Below are 20262 nucleotides of genomic sequence, written 5' to 3' on the forward strand. Positions count from 1 at the left end.
GCTGGTGAATGCGGGAGAAACTATGAAGGGTAAGTATTACTTAAATCACATAGCAAATATAGCTGTGATTGCAATTATAGGGTGTGTGTCTCTGTGTGTACACGTGTATTTGGAATAGATCGGATAAACTTTGGTCTTGGGTAAACTGAGGCATGTCTGGCGAAGGGGCTCTTTTCTATCACACTGAGAACATCCTCCTGGTGCTGGGGTGGGGGGATATGTGGTATGGTATAATTGGGCAGCGTACCTTGTAATTAATTCTGTAGCTTTCACTGACGTCTGAAAGGATTAAAGAGAAAAATGTGGTAAACACTTTATATGGAGGGCACAGTGGGTGTGCTGGTTTTTCTTTTCCATCCCTCTATCAACTTCATTCTTTCTCGGAGGCAAACAAGACTCAGATCTAAACAGAGTTTATGGTTTGTTTTGCATTTTGTATTTATTAATATTTATGCTGACTTCGAGGGTGCCGACCAGAAGGCATCAGTAACACACACACAGCCCATGTCTGTCTGGTTTGATTCTGAGCCTGAGATCCTGAAAATATTTCAGTTGTTGTTAAGAGGCTGGAGTTAGGACCCAGGAAGGACACAGCAGTGGGGATATAAATAGAGAAGGAGAACAGAACAAGGTTTGAGGAGAGAGACTTACATCACTCACTCCCTCTCCACCCAGAGAGCGGGACGGAGGTGTGAACTTGAGCCAGACCAGAAGGAGCTCCAGAGCGGCCGCAGGACGAGTCCGAGGAGCAGGCGGGCGCTCCCGGGAAAAACCACGCACAAAACCTTCTTCAGAGAAAAGGGAAGCACCGAACCTGACCGAGACAAACGGAGGCTTTTGAAATAAAAAGAAAACACCGCAGGACAAACAGCCTCCTGTCCCCGGGTGCAGGTCGCGGTCACAGTGGTGACCTGGGATTGCTTTCCCAGGACTGTGAGTCGGATTTGGGTTTCTCCTCCCTGCATTCCACAGCTGCTCTGGTCATCGCAACGTGTTTATTGATCACTGAAGAATCTCAAGTTTTGAGACAAGGAAGAAACACCCATTAGGTCTCCAAAACAGCTGCGTTTCACAAACTTTAAGGAGGCAGAACTTTTTTTTTCCCCCTGGAACGTGTGAAAATGTCCCTTTTCCAAGGAAGTGAAGGTTAAGAGGTCCCGTTCTCACAGACCCTCAGGAATTTCACTTGGCTCCGAGCTTTGACCTCCCGGAAAGCCATGGCAAAGCTGCTGCGGCTGTGCTGCTGGTACTCCCGCCTGCTGCTATTTTGTTACAACTTTCAGGTAATGTCCCCAAGTGGCCAGGATGGAGACGGGCTCGGTTTCTCCGGAGGCTTTCCCCGAGCGTCTCTCACACTGTGGTCTTTTGTGTGCAGGTGCGTGGCGTCTACTCCAGATCGCAGGACCATCCAGGTAAGACTGTTTCCTTCTCATGCTGAGCACCGCCCTCCCCTCCCTGCCTAGTGTGGTATCCCAGGAACAGCCCACTTGTTCATCTCTGAGGCCTCAGCGAATGGCCCTTGCTGGGCTCCTGGTCCTCGACCTCGCTGCCCCACCACACGCTCTGACCCTGGGCAGCTCCGCTACCCCTCACCGGCCGAGCGGTGGACGGAGAAGAGGTTCTGGGCCCCTTGAGCTGGGTCATATGAAACGTTGTGATTCAGGAAATAGGATCTCCTCCACTTGAATGCCTTGTCTGTCTCTTTCTTCCTTCCTTCCTTCCTTCCTTCCTTCCTTCCTTCCTTCCTTCCTTCCTTCCTTCCTTCCTTCCTTCCTTCCTTCATTCCTTCCTTCCTTCCTCTCTCTCTCTCTCTCTTTTTCTTTCTTCCTTCCTTTTTTTTTTTCTAGATGGAGTCTTGCTCTGCTGCCCCAGCTGGAGTGGTCCAAACCTCCGCCTCCCAGGTTCAAGCAATTCTCCTGCCTGAGCCTCCCGAGTAGCTTGGATCACAGGTGTTCACCACCATGCCCAGCTAATTTTTTTTTTTTGTATTTTTAGTAGAGACAGGGTTTCACCATGTTGGCCAGGCTGGTCTCGAACCCCTGATTTCAGGTGATCCGCCTGTTTTGGCCTCCCAGAGTGCTGGGATTACAGACGTGAGCCACCACGCCCATCACATGTCTTCAGGGCAGTTTCACTGGGGGGCACTTGGAGCTCTGGCCCATAGCAGGGTCTTGGGACCTCCAGCCTCAGAGTGCTGACCAGCTTAGCCTGGAGCAGCCCATGAGTGGGACTCAAGACAGAGGGCCACCCTTGCTCTGGCCCCAGAGCCACATTCCTTTGGCCATTGTGACACCAGCCAGGAAGCATCAGGATGGGGCTTCTCCCGGGAGGACAGGGAGGCACACGCCCTTTGCTGTTAAGAGTGTGGGCGCACGTTCCGGTCAGCCAGGGGCAGGGATGGGAAGACGAGGCTTTCTGGGAGTGGCGGGCAGTCACGGGGCGGTTGCTTCCTGCTGGAAGTTGCAGGAGATGGGGAGAAGACCCTCTAGTGCCTGAACCCCTGCTGGGAAGCCTGTTGTGAGCACAGCCGCCGCCCCAGCCCCACCAGAGCTTGGCTGGGCACCTCCCTGAGCACTATTGTATGGCCCTGCCTGTCTCTGATGGGAAACCAGCCTTTTTAAAAAAGATTATTTTTATTTTTATTTTTTTAGACAAAGTCTCACTCGGTCACCCAGGCTGGCATTGAGTGGTGAGATCTCAGTCTCAGCTCACTGCTACCTCTGCCTCCCGGGTTCAAGCAATTCTTGTGCCTCAGCCTCCCAACCAGCTGGGATTACAGGCCCGTGCCACCATGCCCAGCTAATTTTTGTATTTTTAGTAGACACAAGGTTTTGCCATGTTGGCCAGGCTGGTCTTGAACTTCCAACCTCGGGTGATCCCACCACCTCGGCCTCCCAAAGTGTTGGGATGACAGATGTGAGCCACTGCACCTGGCTGGGAACCAGCCTTGAACGATCAGACAGAAATGGGTTCAGGCCAGCCCTGTGGGCAGATCCCAGGCAATGTCCAGGCCTCCAGGGAGAGCCCCTTTCCTGGGTGGAACACCAGGAGACTGCTGGGGTCTAGGGCCAGGGGCTGTGCCTGCTGGGGTCTAGGGCCAGGGGCTGAGCCTGCTGGGGTCTAGGGCCACGGGCTGTGCCCTCAGCCTCTGTCTCCTCTCCGGCTGCCCGGCAGCCCCAAGCCAGGATGTTCAGGCATCGTCACCTCGCCACCACCTCCATCCACCAACGCGGGGGTGGGGACGCTGCCACTTCTCTTTCGTCCACATGCGTAAGGAGCTCCTTTTAAAAAGGTGTGGAAGCTGTGCGTTTCCACTCGTTCCCCTCTCCTCAGCCAACTCACTGAATGAAAGAAACAAGGGCTCCTGTGGCTCGGGAATGAACAAACACACGCAGCGCTGCGTTAAAGAGAGGATGTGTCTGCCTTGGACACCTTGCTTCTCATGAATGCAGGCCTCCTGGCTTGGGCTGGGCTCTCCCAGTACGGGAGAGGACTGAGAGAAGGGGACAGGTGGCCCCTCGAACTGCAGGGCGGTCAGGCAGAGCTGTGCACCCAGGTCCTGCAGCAGGCAGGTGGTCCCTGAGGCCCCAGCATGGCTCTTGCTGCTGCTCAGTGTTGAGGAAAGCTGTGCGGATACTCCCCAGACTTCTGCTTATGATACAGAGCCCACACACATCCTCACACATGCACATGTGTCCACATGCCCCCATGCCACATGTCTACATGTGTCAACATATGCCCACATACACCAACACAAATCACACACATCCACACATGTTGACACATATGCATACACACGCACATACCCAGATGTCTACATGTGTCAACATATGGCCACATGTCCACACACATCACTCACATCCACACACATCAGACATGTTGACACACATGCATACACATACAAAAGCATCCACACATCTACATGCATCATGTGTCCACTTGCATCCACACATGAGCATCCACACACTTCACATGTGTAGACACACATGCACAATATACACATCCATGCACACACCCACACCCACATGTGCCAATGCTTGTTGACATGCATCAACACACATGTATTTACACACGTTCACACATGTCCACACATATCCACATGTCTACACACATGACCACACACATTCACAGACCACACACATCCACATGCATCTACACACATCCATACATTTCTACACACATGCATACATACACATGTGCACGCATTTACACAAGTCCACGTGTCTACACACATCTGCACATGCTCGCACATGTCCACACACATGCACATACATACACACATACCCACACACGTACACCCCACACACATGTCCACACACACTCATACGTATGCACGTGTCCACACACGTCTTCACATACTCACACATGTGCACACACATGCACACGCATGCACCCTCACACATTCACACACATCCACACACGTGCACACACATTTACACAGCTCACACATCCACACATGCACACCTATGTATACACATGTACACACACATGCACTTGCATTCTTGACTCTAAACTTGAAGGAGCAGTTTGAACTCAGTCTTTGTTCCATATAGAACCTTTGTTCTTCCAACCCTGGATTTAGGGTAGAAATCAATGTTTCCTGATCAAGGCGCCGTCTAAGAGAAACAATGGCCGTGCTGATGATGGTAGAAAGGGATGGAAGGGCGTGGTGACCCGGAGTCTGTGTGGGAAAGCACGGTGAAGGCGACCACGCCTCCTGAGCTCTTGAAACCGAAAGATTTCTCTCTCCTCAGCTTTCCAGGTTCTGGCAGTCCCTCTCTTTCTCCTCATCCTCCCTTGTCCTCCTCTTACTGCAAAATGTTTTTGACCTTTTCCTTTTTTCTCTTCCTTCCTCCTTCCTTCCTTTTTAGAATAATGGTGAAGGTGGACACTTTGCTTAATGCTTAGGTGTCCTCTATGAACAAAACATCCTGCTGCCTGCCTTCCTTCCCTTCCTTCTCTCCCCTTCCTCCTCACTGCTCCCCTCCTCCTCCCCCTCTTCCCCTTCTCCTGCCTTCTCTCTCACTTTGTTTCCTGTCTCATTTTCTTTTTTCCATTTTCCTCCCTCATTTCCTTCCCTCTCTCCCTGTCTCCCTCCATCCTATCCAATCCTTTCTTTTTTTTGAGACAGACTCTTGCCGTGTCGCCCAGGCTGGAGTGCAGTGGCATGATCTCAGATCACTGCAACCTCTGTCCCCTGGGTTCCAGTAATTCTCCTGCCTCAGTCTCCCGAGTAGCTGGGACTACAGGCACCAGCCACCAAACCTGGCTAATTTTTGTATTTTTAGTAGAGACAGGGTTTCACCATGTTGGCCAGGCTGGTCTCAAACTCCTGACCTCAGGTGATCCACCTGCCTCGGCCTCCCAAAGTGCTGGGATTACAGGTGTGAGCCACCACACCTGGCCCCAGTCCTCTCTTTTTGTCTTCTTTTCCCACATCTCAGACTCAGTTCACCCCATTTCCTGCTGAAAAGCCCCATCCCTGGCTGTCTCTGTGAACCAGAATCTAGGGGCCTCCTTCATGTTCCAGCTTCCATCTCTGAGGCTCGCCTGCCCCTGGGGAGCCCTGGTAGAGGAAGCCTGGCCCTGGTGTGTCTCCTCAGGAGTGCTCATGACGGGCACGGGCGCCCCAGACACACCAACAGAACCAACCTGTTTCCATCGCGAGAGAACAGCTCCATAATGTGTAGTATTTCATTCTAAAGAGTGCTAAACAGCTCTGAAAACCGGCCAGTTTGTCTGCACGTTGGGCCTTTCGAAACACTGATTTCACATCATCCTCGCAAGAGCCCCGCGGTGGTGTCATGCCCTCGCACCACAGGTGAAGAAGCGTGTCTTTCAGACAGACCAAGCGATTTGCTCAAGGTCACAGGGCTCAGAAGACACAGTATTAAGCCCAAGAAGCTCACAGCGTGAGGGGAGTTAGGGGGGACAGACGCAGACAGAGATTCTTGGAAAACAGCAGCCGCGTGGTCAGTACCGGGACACAGGTTCCCTCAGGTGCTAGGGGAGCCTTAAGGAGGAGTCCCCAGTACAGAGCAGAACCCAATCTTCCAAAGGCCAGCCTGCTTTCCACCACAACCACACCAAACTGGATTATTTTGTTAACGGTTCCCACAACTGTTAATCCTTTCTTGTTTTCTCATTCTGGCCCTCAGCACTGTGCCTTATGCATAGGAGGCATCCAATACATATCTGGCACAGTGGCTCACGCCTGTAATCCCAGCACTTTGGGAGGCTGAGCCAGGAGGATCACTTGAGCCCAGGAGTTCAAGACCAGCCTGAGCAACAGAGTGAGACCCCACCTTTATAAAAAATAAACATTTAGCTGAGCATGGTGGTGCATGCCTGGAGTCCCAGCTACTTGGGAGGCTGAGGTGGGAGGATCACTTGAGTCCAGAAGTTTGAGGCTGCAGTGAACCATGATCACACCACTGCACTCCAGCCTTGGTGACAGAGTGAGACCCTGTCTCAAAAAATATCTGTATATTTATTGGCTTGTCTATGCACAGTCACTGAAGATTTGCGAGTCATCTGGTAAACCGCATCAGTAAAGCCAGCCAACCAGCAGGCATTCGCCTCACGGGGGGCTGCTTTGGCTTGTATCACCTGCTTTGCCTGTCTACACTGGCCGAGGTAGCCAGCTATTTGCCAGATCTTTATGTCTACCATGTAGAGAGGTATTTCATTTTGTAAGTAATTGCCAAACAACTTGAAATCATTTTAAGCCTTTGCATACTCTGTGCTTATCTGTGACCATAGATTGTCATTCTGGAGGAATTATAGAATGGTGTAGTTGGGGGGCCGTAGGGACTATTGAGCCCCCTTCCCACTTTACAGGGAAGCCAGGAGGTAGGTTTGGAGAGGGAAATCCAGGGTCGGCAGAGTCCGGGCCCCTCCCTGCATCTGGAAGCTTTTCCAGGACCCCAGGCTGCCCAATTTCTTGCCTCTATTCCCCAGGGACAGCCTTCTGAAGCCGAGATGGTTGATTAATCTGAATCTATAAATGCCACTGGCCAATAAATTGCAGGCCATTCTTAAAAAGTTTATAAGCATGCCATTGTATAGATGACATTTGTAATGAGGAAAAGGGAACTTAAAACAAACCCAAAGCCTGTCATTACCCAGCAGTGTCCTGGTCCTGGGGCACACGGCACAGCTGGCTCCAGCCGTCTCCAGAAGTTTGGGGCGGTTCACTTCACCCGCTCTATTTAGGGGTCTGGGAGGCCAAGCAGATAATTACAGTAATTATCATTCCTTAGATCTCCATCGTGCCCGTGGAGTTTATAACGAACTGTCGGAACCGCTAGGCCGTGGCGGAAACTTGATTCCTCATCTTCATGGTATTTATAATAGAATTTTAAAAAACAACATTTAGATCCAGTTGAAGAAATGGAAATTTGGCAAATAGAGATTTTCTAAATACTAGAATTATATAGATAATTATAGTCTATGTTTATTTATTTATTTTTGCATTTTATCATTCATTCTACCTGTATAGTTAGTTTTTAAATCGCTAACATTAAAAATCTGGGAGATTTCAAATGCAAAAATCTTTCTCTCTCTCTGTCTCTCTCTCTGTCTCTCTGTCTCTGTCTGTCTCTCTCTCTCGCTCTCTCTCACACACACACACCCCTCCCAGGCCCCTTGTCTTAGACATGGGGGATACAATGTAAATAGAACATTCAAGGAACAGAGTCTGATTTGGAGACAACACACATATACTAACAAAAAATCCCAAACAATAGTAAATGCCATGAGAAAACCAAATAAGGACCTGAAAGAAAGAGCGGACGGTGGCGGCGACGAAGGCGTGGCATGAGGGGAGGGGTCCTGTGAACTGAGACCTGAATCAGAGAACCAGCTACACAAAATGTGGGGAAGAGCATTCCAGGCAGTGGGAACAGCAGGCAAAGTTGTGCAGGAAAAATGAGCTCCATGTGTTGGAGGCCGAGGAGGATGGAGCCACGAAGGCCAGCCCGACCATCAGCAGGGGCCGGTGTTCCTCTGTGTGGTATAGATTCCAGCTGGACCGAGTCAGTGCAACACCGAAGATTATTCCCCTACAGGAAACCAAGGGATAAAGGTTTCCCTGGACTCACACAAGGAATAAGTAACAGGGAAGGGAGAAGAATAGGGAAATCTGGAAGAAAAATGGAAAAGGAAAAATTAAAGGTTTTATTAACTTGTTTTGAGTATTAATACTCTGTCTCTCATCTCTGTCTTATGTCTGTGACACACACACACACACACACCAAACTCAATAAAACATTACATATGGATGATAAATTAATTCTGAAGAACTATGGTGATGTGGGCCTGAATATACCCCTTTCTCTCTCTCTCTCTCTCTCTCTCACTCTCTCCCGTTCTTTCTTTTCCTCCTCACCCTCCCATTTTCTCTCTCTGGCTCTGTCCCCTGCTATTTGTTTTCCAGGCTGGGGTTGTTTTGGAGTCCTCAAATGGGCCATGGTTTTGCTTGGCTGGCCGACCTGCCTGAGAAGACGTTTAGTCTTTAGGAGAGTTTGGTGAAAATCAAGGTGGTTGCAGAGCTAGGTGGTCTCACGCCACCTTCTCGATGGGAAGGTACCACAGAGTGTCTTTTTCCCAAAAGAATGAGATTTTCTTGCTCTGATGAAACTTGTAGAACTACAAGTTATTTTACTCCTTGAGTTGGAAAAGAAACCTATGGGCTGAGTTCAGCCCATCCCATTAGCACCACACAATGTTTTATTTAAAAAAAATACGAACATTAAAATTTTGGTAGATTTTGCTTTAAAAAAATCTGGATTTCTGACTCCACTTTAAAAAAAAGGAAGACCTGACAATCCTGGGCAAACCTTCCCGCAGAGCCGCAATGCTTCGGCATCAGGAGGCACTACTTAATTTAGACAGAGCACAGTTTTCCGCGCCACCTCGGCCTCTCCCGCCCTACGACTCTGGTGGTACCAGCTGATGGTTTCCAGCATCTGCTCTGATGAGTCTGGACTGTGCCTTCCAGCTTGTTAACTACCTTGGATGCCATCCCTGGACTCTGTCCAGTCACTTTTCAGGACTCGCTGGCCCCTGCGGGTGTTACAGCTTGCAGCCCCTTCATTGCTTGTTTGCAGTCAGTGTTGCTAGTTGCAAAACATCTGTGGCAACTGAGGTGTTGTACACTTGTCTGAAGTGCGGCGGTGTGGAGAGAAGGCAGTGTTCTGGCCTCAGCCCCCCTCTTCTCATCACTGGCCGCCTATGAACCCTGGCTGACTTTGGGGTGAACGAGACACCATCACTTTACTCTGTTAGCCTTTCTGCCAGGACTGATTGTGACCATTTGTAAATGGAAAGAATAGGAAGGGCTTTATCGTCCACAGGGTTATTTTATGAAGACGAGGATTCTGAGGACACATCTGTTCTCTGTATAACAGATGTTATTTCCTTTCACTATTTTTTTTTCCCGGATGACTGGAATAACAAGTCAATGAGGTTTTGTCCTCTTCGAAATGAATATCCTAGATTTTAGGGGGGAAAACAAAGCACAGTAGGAATGAAAATGATTATTTTTGATGTTTGCATTTCAGATTCTTCGTATTGCGTCACAACAGTAGGACTATCCTCACTGGAAATCAGCTGAAGTCAGGTCTTGCTTTCTAACCTGCTACTTTATTTAGATAGGGCTATTTTATTTGGAGAGTAACACGACCCTGAAGTTATTGTTTAGGTACTTCTCCTTAGCTCATGTTGCAGAGTTAGCTTTGTTCTTGGCTTACATTTTGAACTTGTGTACATAAAACTGGAGGGACAGACGCAAACTGAAAAGTGGAACCAATGAACAGGACGTGTGCGGACGTTTGGCACCCAGTGGACAAAAAGTCAGATATTAGATGGGGTGTATCAGTTCTTATCTGAAAATGGTGGTATGCTCCTAACTACCTATGGCACTTCAGTTGTGAAAGCAAGCCTTAAAATATTTCTAAAGGAATACAGATTGAAAAATTCAAATAGAACAGGAAGATAATGCAACATGAATCTTCTGCTTACACCTTGCACTCAGTTTTTCGATGTCTTCACTCCCAAAACACCAGTATTGGTTTCTGTATCTATCCAGACATCTCTCTCTTCTTCTCTCTCCTCTTCTCTTCTCCATGCCTGCCCTGAACCAACTATATTTTACACAAATAGCTCATAGTATACACATTTTTACCACCTTAATTTTTTAAAACTAGACAATATCAATGAAAGAACATGCTGTCTCAGTGCATTGAGGAACCTTAGTATTTGTCCCAGCTGTATTCCAGTCCAGAGTGTAGATGTGCCATATTTATTTAGCCAGCTCTCTGTAGATGAGCATTGAGGCTGTTCTCAGGTTTCTGATACTATTAAAAAATTCTGCAACAAACAAGCCTTTGCATAGAGGTCTTTGGTCATATGTATGAGTGTATCTCTAGAATAAATTCCTAGGGGTGGAATTACTAGATCAAAGGGAATATATACGTAAAATTGGGATAGATATTGCCAAATTACCCTTCAGAAGGGGTGTACTGATTTGAACTCTCATCAAAAATGTGGTGGAAGTTGCCAGCTTGGTATAGCTAACTTACTGCTTGCCAGTCTGATGGGTGAACTCTGATAAGCTCACTGTTGTTTAATATACTTTTAAAACTTATGAGCAAGGTTGGGCATCGTTTGATATATTTATACATAATTTTTATTTCTTTTTCATTAAACTATTTGATTATCTCCTTTGCCTCAATATTCGGTTGGTTCTTTTTAATAGTAGGAGTTTTACCAATATAATCGTTTAATACGTCTAAAAAGAAATCAGTACCCTTCTGTAATATGTATTACATAAACAACACTCCTTTGATTTTGCTTGATGTTTTTTTTTTCTGCACAGAAATTTTTAAAAGGTATGTTGTCACATGTATAGCCTGTTTTCTGCAGAAGCTTTTGTGTTTTATTTTATTACATGGAAATTTTGATCTATCTGAAAATTGTTCTGGTATAAAGAGTGAGGTTGGGATCTTAATTTTTTCCAGGTGGTGAACTGGTTCCAATGCCTTTGTTGAATAATATTTCTCCTCTAATTTAAAAGACCAGCTTTGGGGCCAGGCGCGTTGGCTCACACCCATAATCCTAGCATTTTGGGAGGCCGAGGCAGGTGGATCACCTGAGGTCAGGAGTTTGAGACCAGCCTGGCCAACATGGTGAAACCCTGTCTCTACTAAAAATACAAAAATCAGCCGGGCATGGTGGTGGTGGGCGCCTGTAGTCCCAGCTACTCGGGAGGCTGAGGCAGGAGAATCACTTGAACCTGGGAGGCAGAGGTTGCAGTGAGCCGAGATCACGCCACGGCATTGTGGCCTGGGCGACAGCAGTGAAACTCCTCCTCAAAAAATAAATAAGTAAATAAAAAATAAAGGACCACCATTATCACAGACTAAATTTCCGTAGGTGCGTAGGCGTCTTTGCGGATTTTTCTCCCGCTGAACTGTGTGTCCGTGTGTCGCAATGAGCCATCTTCATGGCTGTAGTTTTATGCTGTGCCTTATCCTTGTGAGTGTGAATCTTCTCTCTTTATCCTCTTCTGTTTCTTCTCCAGATTGTCTTGCTTATTTTTTGTATAAACTCCATAATCGTATATCTCCCCCACAGAAATTCTCTCAGCATTTTCACAACAGCTTTCCTAATACGCACAGATTAAAGGATAGTCGATGACATTGAGTCGGCTTTTCCAGTGGGTTGAATCCTTCATGCATTCAAGGGTTCTTTCATATCCCTCAGAACTGTTATTTTTTGCTTTCTTCATGAAAATCTTGTACAATTCTTATTCTTGTGTTCATAAATATTTTCTTTTTGTTGGCTGCACTTATGACAACTTTTCTTCTTTTTTTGTAGCATTATTGTTGGAATACAGAAAGGCAATTGACATTTGTATATTAAATTTGTACAAGCCTCCTTGCTAAATTCTTTTATTGTTTGTAATAGTGTTTCGCTTACGAAATTCTTTTCTTATTTGTAATAGTTTTCCACTTTGGTTATCAGGCATACATCATTTGAAAATAATGATCTTATTATCTCCTCTTTAAAAAGCTTTTTTTTTTTTTTTTTTTTTTTTTGAGACAGAGTCTTGCTCTGTCGCCCAGGCTGGAGTGCAGTGGTGCGATCTCGGCTCACTGCAAGCTCTGCCTCCTGGGTTCACGCCATTCTCCTGCCTTAGCCTCCCGAGTAGCTGGGACTACAGGCACCCGCCACCACGCCGGCTAATTTTTTGCATTTTTAGTAGAGACGGGGGTTTCACCGTGTTAGCCAGGATGGTCTTGATCTCCTGACCTTGTGATTTGCCCGCCTCGGCCTCCCAAAGTGCTGGGATTACAGGCGTGAGCCACTGCACCCAGCTTTTTTTTTTTTTTTTTTAAACAAGGAATAACATAAAGATTATTAGTTGATACTTTTCTATGATCTAGCAGTCATCTGGGGCAGCTGATTATTGTTGAGTCATCTAAACCATTATTCCCATTTCTGGGAATGCATCCCGGAGACTAATCCCAGAGAAGACTAAAATTGTTTGCATAAAGCCACTCATATCAGTGCCACCTGTACGAGTAAGGATGAAAGCTATTGATTGTCCATTAGCAGAAGAATGGTGACACCTGTTATGGGGCAGCCACTCAAGAGAATGTGACCCAAAGTCAAATTATGAGGGCTTGATAGAAACCAAGAAATAATTCATAGAGCATTCAAAGAGAAGACCAGAATAGAAAATAACATACCTGCATAAAGTTATGTTTACTCCAAGTACAAGGATCATGAAGGAAATTTCGAACTGAGTAATGCTGAGTCTGGAGGAAGCATAGAGGGAAAATGGAATGACCGGGACTAAATTGAGAAAGGCTTACTCTGTGAGTATTGTGTCTACAACGAGCTGGCGGTGTGATTTTGTGCAAGACTTTCAGTTCTTGTCTTTTCGAATAGGCTAAGAATTCAATTCTCTTACAGATTATTGTTAGCATGAAATGAGGAAGTGTTTGTTGAGGACCTCAGTGCCTGGCAGACCATTCATGTTAGTTTTCTCCTCTTTTAAAATGGTTTTACCCTTATTTTTTTCTATAGTGTGATTGCATTAGATATTAACTCTAAAACAATAATAAATAACAGCAGGATATGGAACATTCTTATCTTTTCCTGACATGAATGGGCAAGCTTCTAGTGTGTCACCAGTAAGCTCAGTGGCTTCTGTTTTCATGCAACAAGAGGCATCTATTCCTATTTACCCTGTTTTGTCCAGTTAAGGAACTATTTACCAGCTTCTAATTTAAGAGTTTCTTTTTCTAACCAAGAGTGTGTATTGAATGTTATTACATACGCCTTCAGTATCTCCCATAGCCATGGTGATCCTTTTACTCTTCCCCCATAATGCGTATGCTAAGCGGTTCTTACCCTTTAGTTCTTTCCTCCCGAATGATGATTTAAAACGTTTATTCTTTTTCCCCAAGGATTTCAGGTCTTGGCGTCCGCTTCCCATTACTGGCCACTGGAGAATGTGGATGGGATCCATGAACTTCAGGATACAACTGGAGGTACAGACACGGGTGCTGAGAGCAGCTGTGGGCCCGGGAAACCCAGGGCCACTGGGGAACAGGGGTGCTGAGAGTGGCTGTGGGCCTGGGAAACCCAGGGCCACTGGGGAACATGGGTGCTGAGAGCAGCTGTGGGCCTGGGAAACCCAGGGCCATTGGGAGACATGGGTGCTGAGAGAGGCTGTGGGCCTGGGAAACCCAGGGCCATCAGGAGATGCAGGTGCTGAGAGCGGCTGGCCTGGGAAACCCAGGGCCACTGAGGGACATGGGTGCTGAGAGTGGCTGTGGGCCCGGGAATCCCAGGGCCATCAGGAGAACAGATGTGGACAGAATCTGCTTTGAAGCCAGGGTGATAGAGATGAACAAATACTTGTGTAACTTCCCATAATAATTATTTCAAAGCTTTTTATTTTTTGTAGAGATGGGGTCTCGCTATGTTGCCAGGTTGGTCTCAAGCTCCTGGCTTCAGCAATCCTCTGGCCTTGGCCTCCCAAAGTGCTGGAATTAGAGGTGTGAGCCACTGTGCCAGGCCACAAAGTATTTTACTAGAATTTTTATAGAGAGAGCTATTACATATTGAATGGCAGAATTCCTGATTCAAAATATGATTAAAATGTGCATTTTCCCCAACAACCTTGAAACAGAAGCTGGCCTGAGGATGCCTCTATATGCAAGTCCAGGTGTCTATTTTCTAGGTTGAATGGACTGGCGTCATCTGCACGCTGGCCACAGCAGGGGCCTATCTGAAGCAGATGTCAAAGGCCAACTAAGACCAACTCACGTGTTTGAAGGGCCTATGCTTCATTCAGCAAATGCATCCCCATCTACCAATCAGCTTCTCCACACATCAGCTCTATTGGAAAAGATTAAGCATCACCTAAGACGTTTCCAATGAGACCCAATTCCAAATAGTCTGTGTTTGAGTTAATTCAGACATTTGTTGGTAAGAGAAACCTCACACCTTCCTGGGTATTTTTTTTTCTCTTTCTAATAAGGACTTTTTAAAAACTGTAAGCTTTGTATGACTTAGGACGGTTTTCCATTTCATTTTTATTTACTGATCGCTCTTGATCATGTCAGATGGCTGATGTGTGCGGCGAGGGTTTGCCGTACAGCAATCCTAGCATGTGCTTTGGTCGTCCCTGTTCTGGTTCCGTGGGAGGCATTTTATTTTTAAAACCATGTATTGCTGGTGACTGTGCTTTCCACACTGGCACACTAGCATTTTCCTTACTCCTATGATTTAATGTGTTGCTGGACATTACTGCTGAAGCTTCTGAAATGCTTCCTTAAAATTTGCACACTGAGAACCATCAGTGCTGCCTCTGTTGCTGGTGTTCTCAGAGTGAGGTGCAGTTGAGCACGCACTCCGTGAAGGGCACCTGCGTGGGTGCCACACGCGCTGCCTGCCCAGCATTGCTCTCATCCGCCTGCCTATAGGGCGGCAATATGGTCACATTTGGAAACCACCCTAGAGCCAGATGCCTTTTCCAAACGGTTGGCCTGGCAGGGCAGAGAAAGCCCCTGTGTAAGTTTGTTTCATGACCGGTTCGGGTTCAAACAAACCACGTTCCCTTGTTGGCCTCTAGTTTTGTTTTTCGAAGGCCTTTATTTTAAAGCCGTGGAAAGGGGGTCATTTCATCAAGAGGAGATGTCTTCTTGAAACAGTTCACTGTTCCAGGACCCAGCAATGAAAATGCCAGGAGTTTTTTCAAACAAGAGCTTGAATAACTATCAGTGTCTTTCTCTCCTCACCCCTATACCTGAACTCACTGTGGTGGCTTAAAGCAGTAACTCTTGGTGCTTTGAAACCTTTACCTATGAAAAATTCTTCTCTTAAGGTGATACAATTACAGATACAGTTACACACTGTGGCTGTATTTTGTTCCCTGAATGTATCGACTTCCAGTAAAGCTCTAATATATCCGTGTTTGTCCTGGAGCACTGCAATGTGGAAGGTTTCTCTGCACTTCCCTGCTGGATGCATTCTCTAGGTTGTAATGCGATGCTGGCATATTTCAATTTGATTACAGGCTTCTTAAGGGAAAAAAGAAAAGAGTCGACCCCATCAGCACATTTAGCTGCTGGGGACAGGCGAATGGCTTTGGCAAGCCTTTGGAGGATGTGCAGCTTTGTCGTTTGTTGCCGAATTCTCCGTCGTTTTGTCCATTTGTCATCATTCACGCAGTTGTTTTCATGCAGAGTGTGTGTCTCATCAGTTCTTGTGACATCATAACCATTCATCCTTTTGTTGAGCCTGTGTCATAAGTGGCCAAGTTCAATTTCATATCTCTCAACTAAGTATCCGCATAGGGGTTGAAGCTGGAAAATTAGAACTATCACACGTGGCCAAATTCAGCAGCCATCACACCCTGGCGTGTGAGCTGAGTGGGGTCACTGGAGTGGCCGAGCTGCTGACCAAAGTAAACAAGGGTGGTGGAGGCCGGGAGATGTGCGGTCCAAAGAGAAAGTCCAGGTGCTCTTGGATGAAAGAATCATCCTCCTGCTGCCTGCTGCAGGTTGAGAGATATGGTGGTCCCATTTGTCTTTTGTCTCACTCACTTGCTGTGCTTTTTCTTTTTGTTGTTTCACCCAGCGTCCCGAACCCACAAGCTCACTGTGCTTCCTTCCCGTAATGCTACCTTTGTGTATTCCAATGACTCTGCCTACTCAAATCTCTCTGCAACCGTAGGTGAGCATTTACGTACTTTTGTTCTTCGTTCTGTCAAGTTTGGATCTACGATGAATTCTGAGGCCAATTCTGTTTGGTAGTATCTGAATTCACTATGTCCTGGCTAGCAAGTGAGCAAATGTCCCAGTCAAGAGAGCAGATCCAAGGTGTTAAAAATAACCACTAGGGTTAAGTCTAAAGGAAGATTGCAATACATTAGAAAAGGGGTCCCCAGTCCCTGTTACCAATCCGTAACACTGGCACCAAGCCGTAGCCTGTTAGGAACTGGGCTGCACAGCAGGAGGTGAGTGGTGGGTGAGTGAGTGAAGCTCCATCTGTATTTACAGCTGCTCCCCATCGCTTGCGTTACTGCTCGAGCTCCACCTCCTGTCAGATCAGCGGCAGCATTAGATTCTCTTGGGACCACAAACCCTACTGTGAACTGCACATGCGAGGGATCTAGGCTGCACGCTGCTTATGAGAATCTAATGCCTGATGATCTGTCACTGTCTCCCACCACCCCCCGAGGGGGCTGTCTAGTTGCAGGAAAATAAGCTCAGGGCTTCCCCTGATTCTACATGATGGTGAGTTGTGTAATTATTTCATTACATATTATAATATAATAATAATAGAAATAAAGTGCACAATAAATGTAATGCACTTGAATCATCCCCAAACCATCCTCTCCAACCCGTCCATGGAAAAACTGTCTTCCATGAAACCGGTCCCTGGTGCCAAAAATGCTGGGGACCACTGCACTAGAAGGTATATACATTCTTTCAGGTTCCCGGGATCTTCTAAGCCAGCTGCTTGTTTTCAGAACAAAACAGACACAAGATGAGACCTTTTCTAAACATAGAGTTTGTTTGGATTTTTCAATGAATTGTCTTCTTTGGGGGAGGAAAGCAGGCCATTTTAACGGAAAATTAAAGTTAATTAAAAAAATACCTCATCAAACATTTGATTTCTTGTAAACATTAAAATCAGCCTTTCGTCCATAGCTGGACTTTAAAAAAATTGTTAGAAGCTGTTTGTGAAACATATACCCACGAGAATCATGGTTAAATTATTTTCTTATTTGATAACCTCCAGAGCCTACATGGCTCAACATGAAGCTCAAAGCAAAAGGGGTAATAGCAACTGAGGTATTTATTAGATCAGCATAGTAGCTAGTTCTGACCCTGTCGATCTTACCCTGTGATCCTTTTCAACACAGAAACTGTCTGCTCTTTCAGCTGTAAGGTGATTGGCTTCCAAAATTAATGTTGCCAGTCAAGGGGTTTATACAGCCTGGCTCAATTATGCAACCACTAGTGATCCATTTAACCTTGCAATACATAGGTCTCCATCAGCAAAAATGAGATAAAATTTAAAAATGAGTTTAAAAACAGTAAGGAAAAACACCGAGGTCCCTTGAATTGGTTATCCATGTGACAATGTAGCTGGAAAGCCTGAGCTGGGGTTGGGGTCAGGTCTGCAGACCCTGTTAGCTCTCCCGTGTGTCTTCAGCTGGGCTGACGGCTGCCAGGGGCTCAGACATTCTCCCCAGCCCATGTGGTGGCAAAGATCTGTGAGCGACTGTGATCTCAGTTAACAATAAATGCCTACTCCTGATTTTTGTAGTCTTCACTTATCTATTCTGTAAACCGTTTACCCCACACCCTCACCATCAGATCCCCTGGCCATGGGAACGGGACACAACAGGATGATTGGACGGGGCAGTGCCCCTCGGGATTTGTGGCCAGCTGGGCTTGTCACCTGCAGGTTCTCCTGGGACTATGCAAAATGTTACTTGGGGTTTTCCTCCTAGTGCCTGAAAATGGGTTCTGCTAAAATCCCAAATCTACCTGTCCAGGTTCAGGGGATTTCAATTAAAACTCAAAAGGAGAAGGAGTTCAGCTGTAGTTCCATGTTCACACTTGCACTGAAATGTTCCACTTGGAACGCTCAGCATGAGGACGGGAGTGGGGAGGACTCGAAAAGCAGGTAGGCACAGTCAAACTCCAGGACAGAAGGCTGTCGCCACGCCACGCTTGGTAACCCATCTGTTGGCAAATACCACAATTATCACATCATCATACGATATGATATGCAATATGAAATCTATATGCAAATATGAAATCTATATTTGTACATAATACCTGCATATTATGTATGAATATATTAATATTATTTAAATTTTTACCTGACACATACACATAACTTATTTACAATTTAATTACTAATAATTAAATATTACTGATGCTATGAATATTCATATTATAGAATAATATATGTTATAAATATATAATTAGAAAGATCAATAATACCGCATACTTACACATAAGTTTTTTGTAGGTCTGACACACGTCTTCAGACTTTTAATCTCAGAAGGTTATTAACATATAATGTTGTCATTTTTCTTCCTTAGATATTGTGGAAGGGAAGGTCAACAAAGGCATTTACCTGAAAGAGGAAAAGGGAGTCACGCTTCTCTATTACGGCAGGTACAACAGCTCCTGCATTAGCAAGCCAGAGCAGTGTGGCCCTGAAGGTGAGTAGCTGATCCCTGCGGCATCTTTGTCATGCATTTCATTATCAGGGAGCACCTGCTCCTCTGGCAACTGGCAGATGTGAACCTGAGGTTCTCATCAATTGCAGAATGCGTGAGAATGTCAACGACGGATTGGAGGGCAGGGGAGGGAGGAATACAGGCAAGGAGGTGACGAAGCAGAGACTTGTCCTGGTGGCTGGAAGTTATAACATCCTCTTACAGAGATGTGAGATCAAAATACTTAATCTTGTAAAGGAGGGGGAAAAAAAAACCTTCCTAAAAAACGGATACAGCAATGTCACAGTGGGGATTGGACAGGGTCGCGGCGTTTCTGGGAAGGAAATTGATGGCATGGCACCTGCGGTGTGATTTCTGGCTCTGGGATGTGGACAGCGAGCGGGCAGGGCATACCTTCGAACACTCGTGCCTGGTTTCGGTTCTTTTACATTCATCAAGAGGGGCTGGGCCGTGGCTCGACCTGTCCTGGCAGGCGGTCACAGGCCTGTGGCTAACGTCGTGCCGTGGACAGAGCAGAGATGCAAAAGAAACACCGGGAATCGACTTGCTTTCGTTTGCTTTTACTGTGTGAAGTGTAACCTGCTCTCTCGTATCTAGGCTTCAGGCAATGCACGTCTGGACTACGTTGCAAATTTTCTGGGAAATTGTTCTCTGCCACCCAAACCAGCTTGGAGCCTTCAAGTTCCTTTCTCCTAGGCAAAAAGAAAATTATGATTTCTAGGGAGGAACAAAGCTGACTGCAGGCCTTGTACGAAGCTCTGAGGCATTTAGGACATCAGATGGCCGCCTGTGATGAGTTCATTGTACATGATTGTAGGACAATACGGACTATGTTCCAGTAAAAATAAACAACAGCTTAGCAAGGCAAAAACATGTGGGAGGACACATCTTGGGCTTTGTGGAAACCAGAATTTTGAGCAATGGTTATGAGGCCCAAAACCACGGTCAGGTTTACAAACTCATAGTTTGAGCTGTTCCTGAGTTCAAACAGCTCCATAAACATCCCAGGCTTATTTGTTTTTACAAAGTGAAAAACAACCATGGGCTCGGTGTGGGCTCAGTGGCGGGGCGAGGAGGACAGGAGAGTAATATGTGCTCCTTCCTTTCATTGGATTCGGGAAGCGCGGGCATCTCTGCAGTGGCTTTTTCTGGGTTTCTAGGGAACAGCTTCTCTTGGGAGTAGAGGCATCCCGAAAGCTCCAGCAGCCACACTGGAATCAATCTCATTTGAGGACAAGGATGGTGCAGGCGCCAGGGGTCCCAAGGCCTGGGACTATCACAGATCACGAACCCAAGACAGGAGACTGTGATGGGACCAGCGGGAAATCAAAGCTACTGGACAAGTTTTGTCTGCACGCTGAGGTCACACGTGAGAGCCCTCTGAGCTGATTCTGGCGTGTGGCTGTGTTTGGTTGGACGGGCATCGGGTTAAAATTTTAAAATTAGCTGTCAACATTGAAAAATAGGAAATTTTCACA

The 20262-nt window shown here is 46.4% G+C and overlaps 1 protein-coding gene across 2 annotated transcripts in view; it reads left to right on the forward strand.

Moving 5' to 3' along the window:
* The first annotated feature begins 277 nt into the window (after positions 1-277).
* ADGRD1 (adhesion G protein-coupled receptor D1) overlaps positions 278-20262 on the forward strand; it is a 186734-nt gene continuing 166749 nt past the window's right edge. Inside the window, exons 1-5 of one of the 2 annotated variants that reach the window (XM_025403585.1) lie at positions 278-1283; positions 1376-1412; positions 13479-13562; positions 16159-16254; positions 18644-18766. In XM_025403585.1, the coding sequence (XP_025259370.1) occupies positions 1218-1283; positions 1376-1412; positions 13479-13562; positions 16159-16254; positions 18644-18766 (406 nt within the window). In that variant the 5' untranslated portion in view covers positions 278-1217. The remainder of the gene's footprint in view (positions 1284-1375; positions 1413-13478; positions 13563-16158; positions 16255-18643; positions 18767-20262) is intronic. The other variant, XM_025403586.1, reaches the window with a different exon arrangement.

The sequence above is a fragment of the Theropithecus gelada genome, chromosome 11 (genome assembly GCF_003255815.1).
Source record: "Theropithecus gelada isolate Dixy chromosome 11, Tgel_1.0, whole genome shotgun sequence".
In the NCBI taxonomy this organism is placed as follows: domain Eukaryota; kingdom Metazoa; phylum Chordata; class Mammalia; order Primates; family Cercopithecidae; genus Theropithecus; species Theropithecus gelada.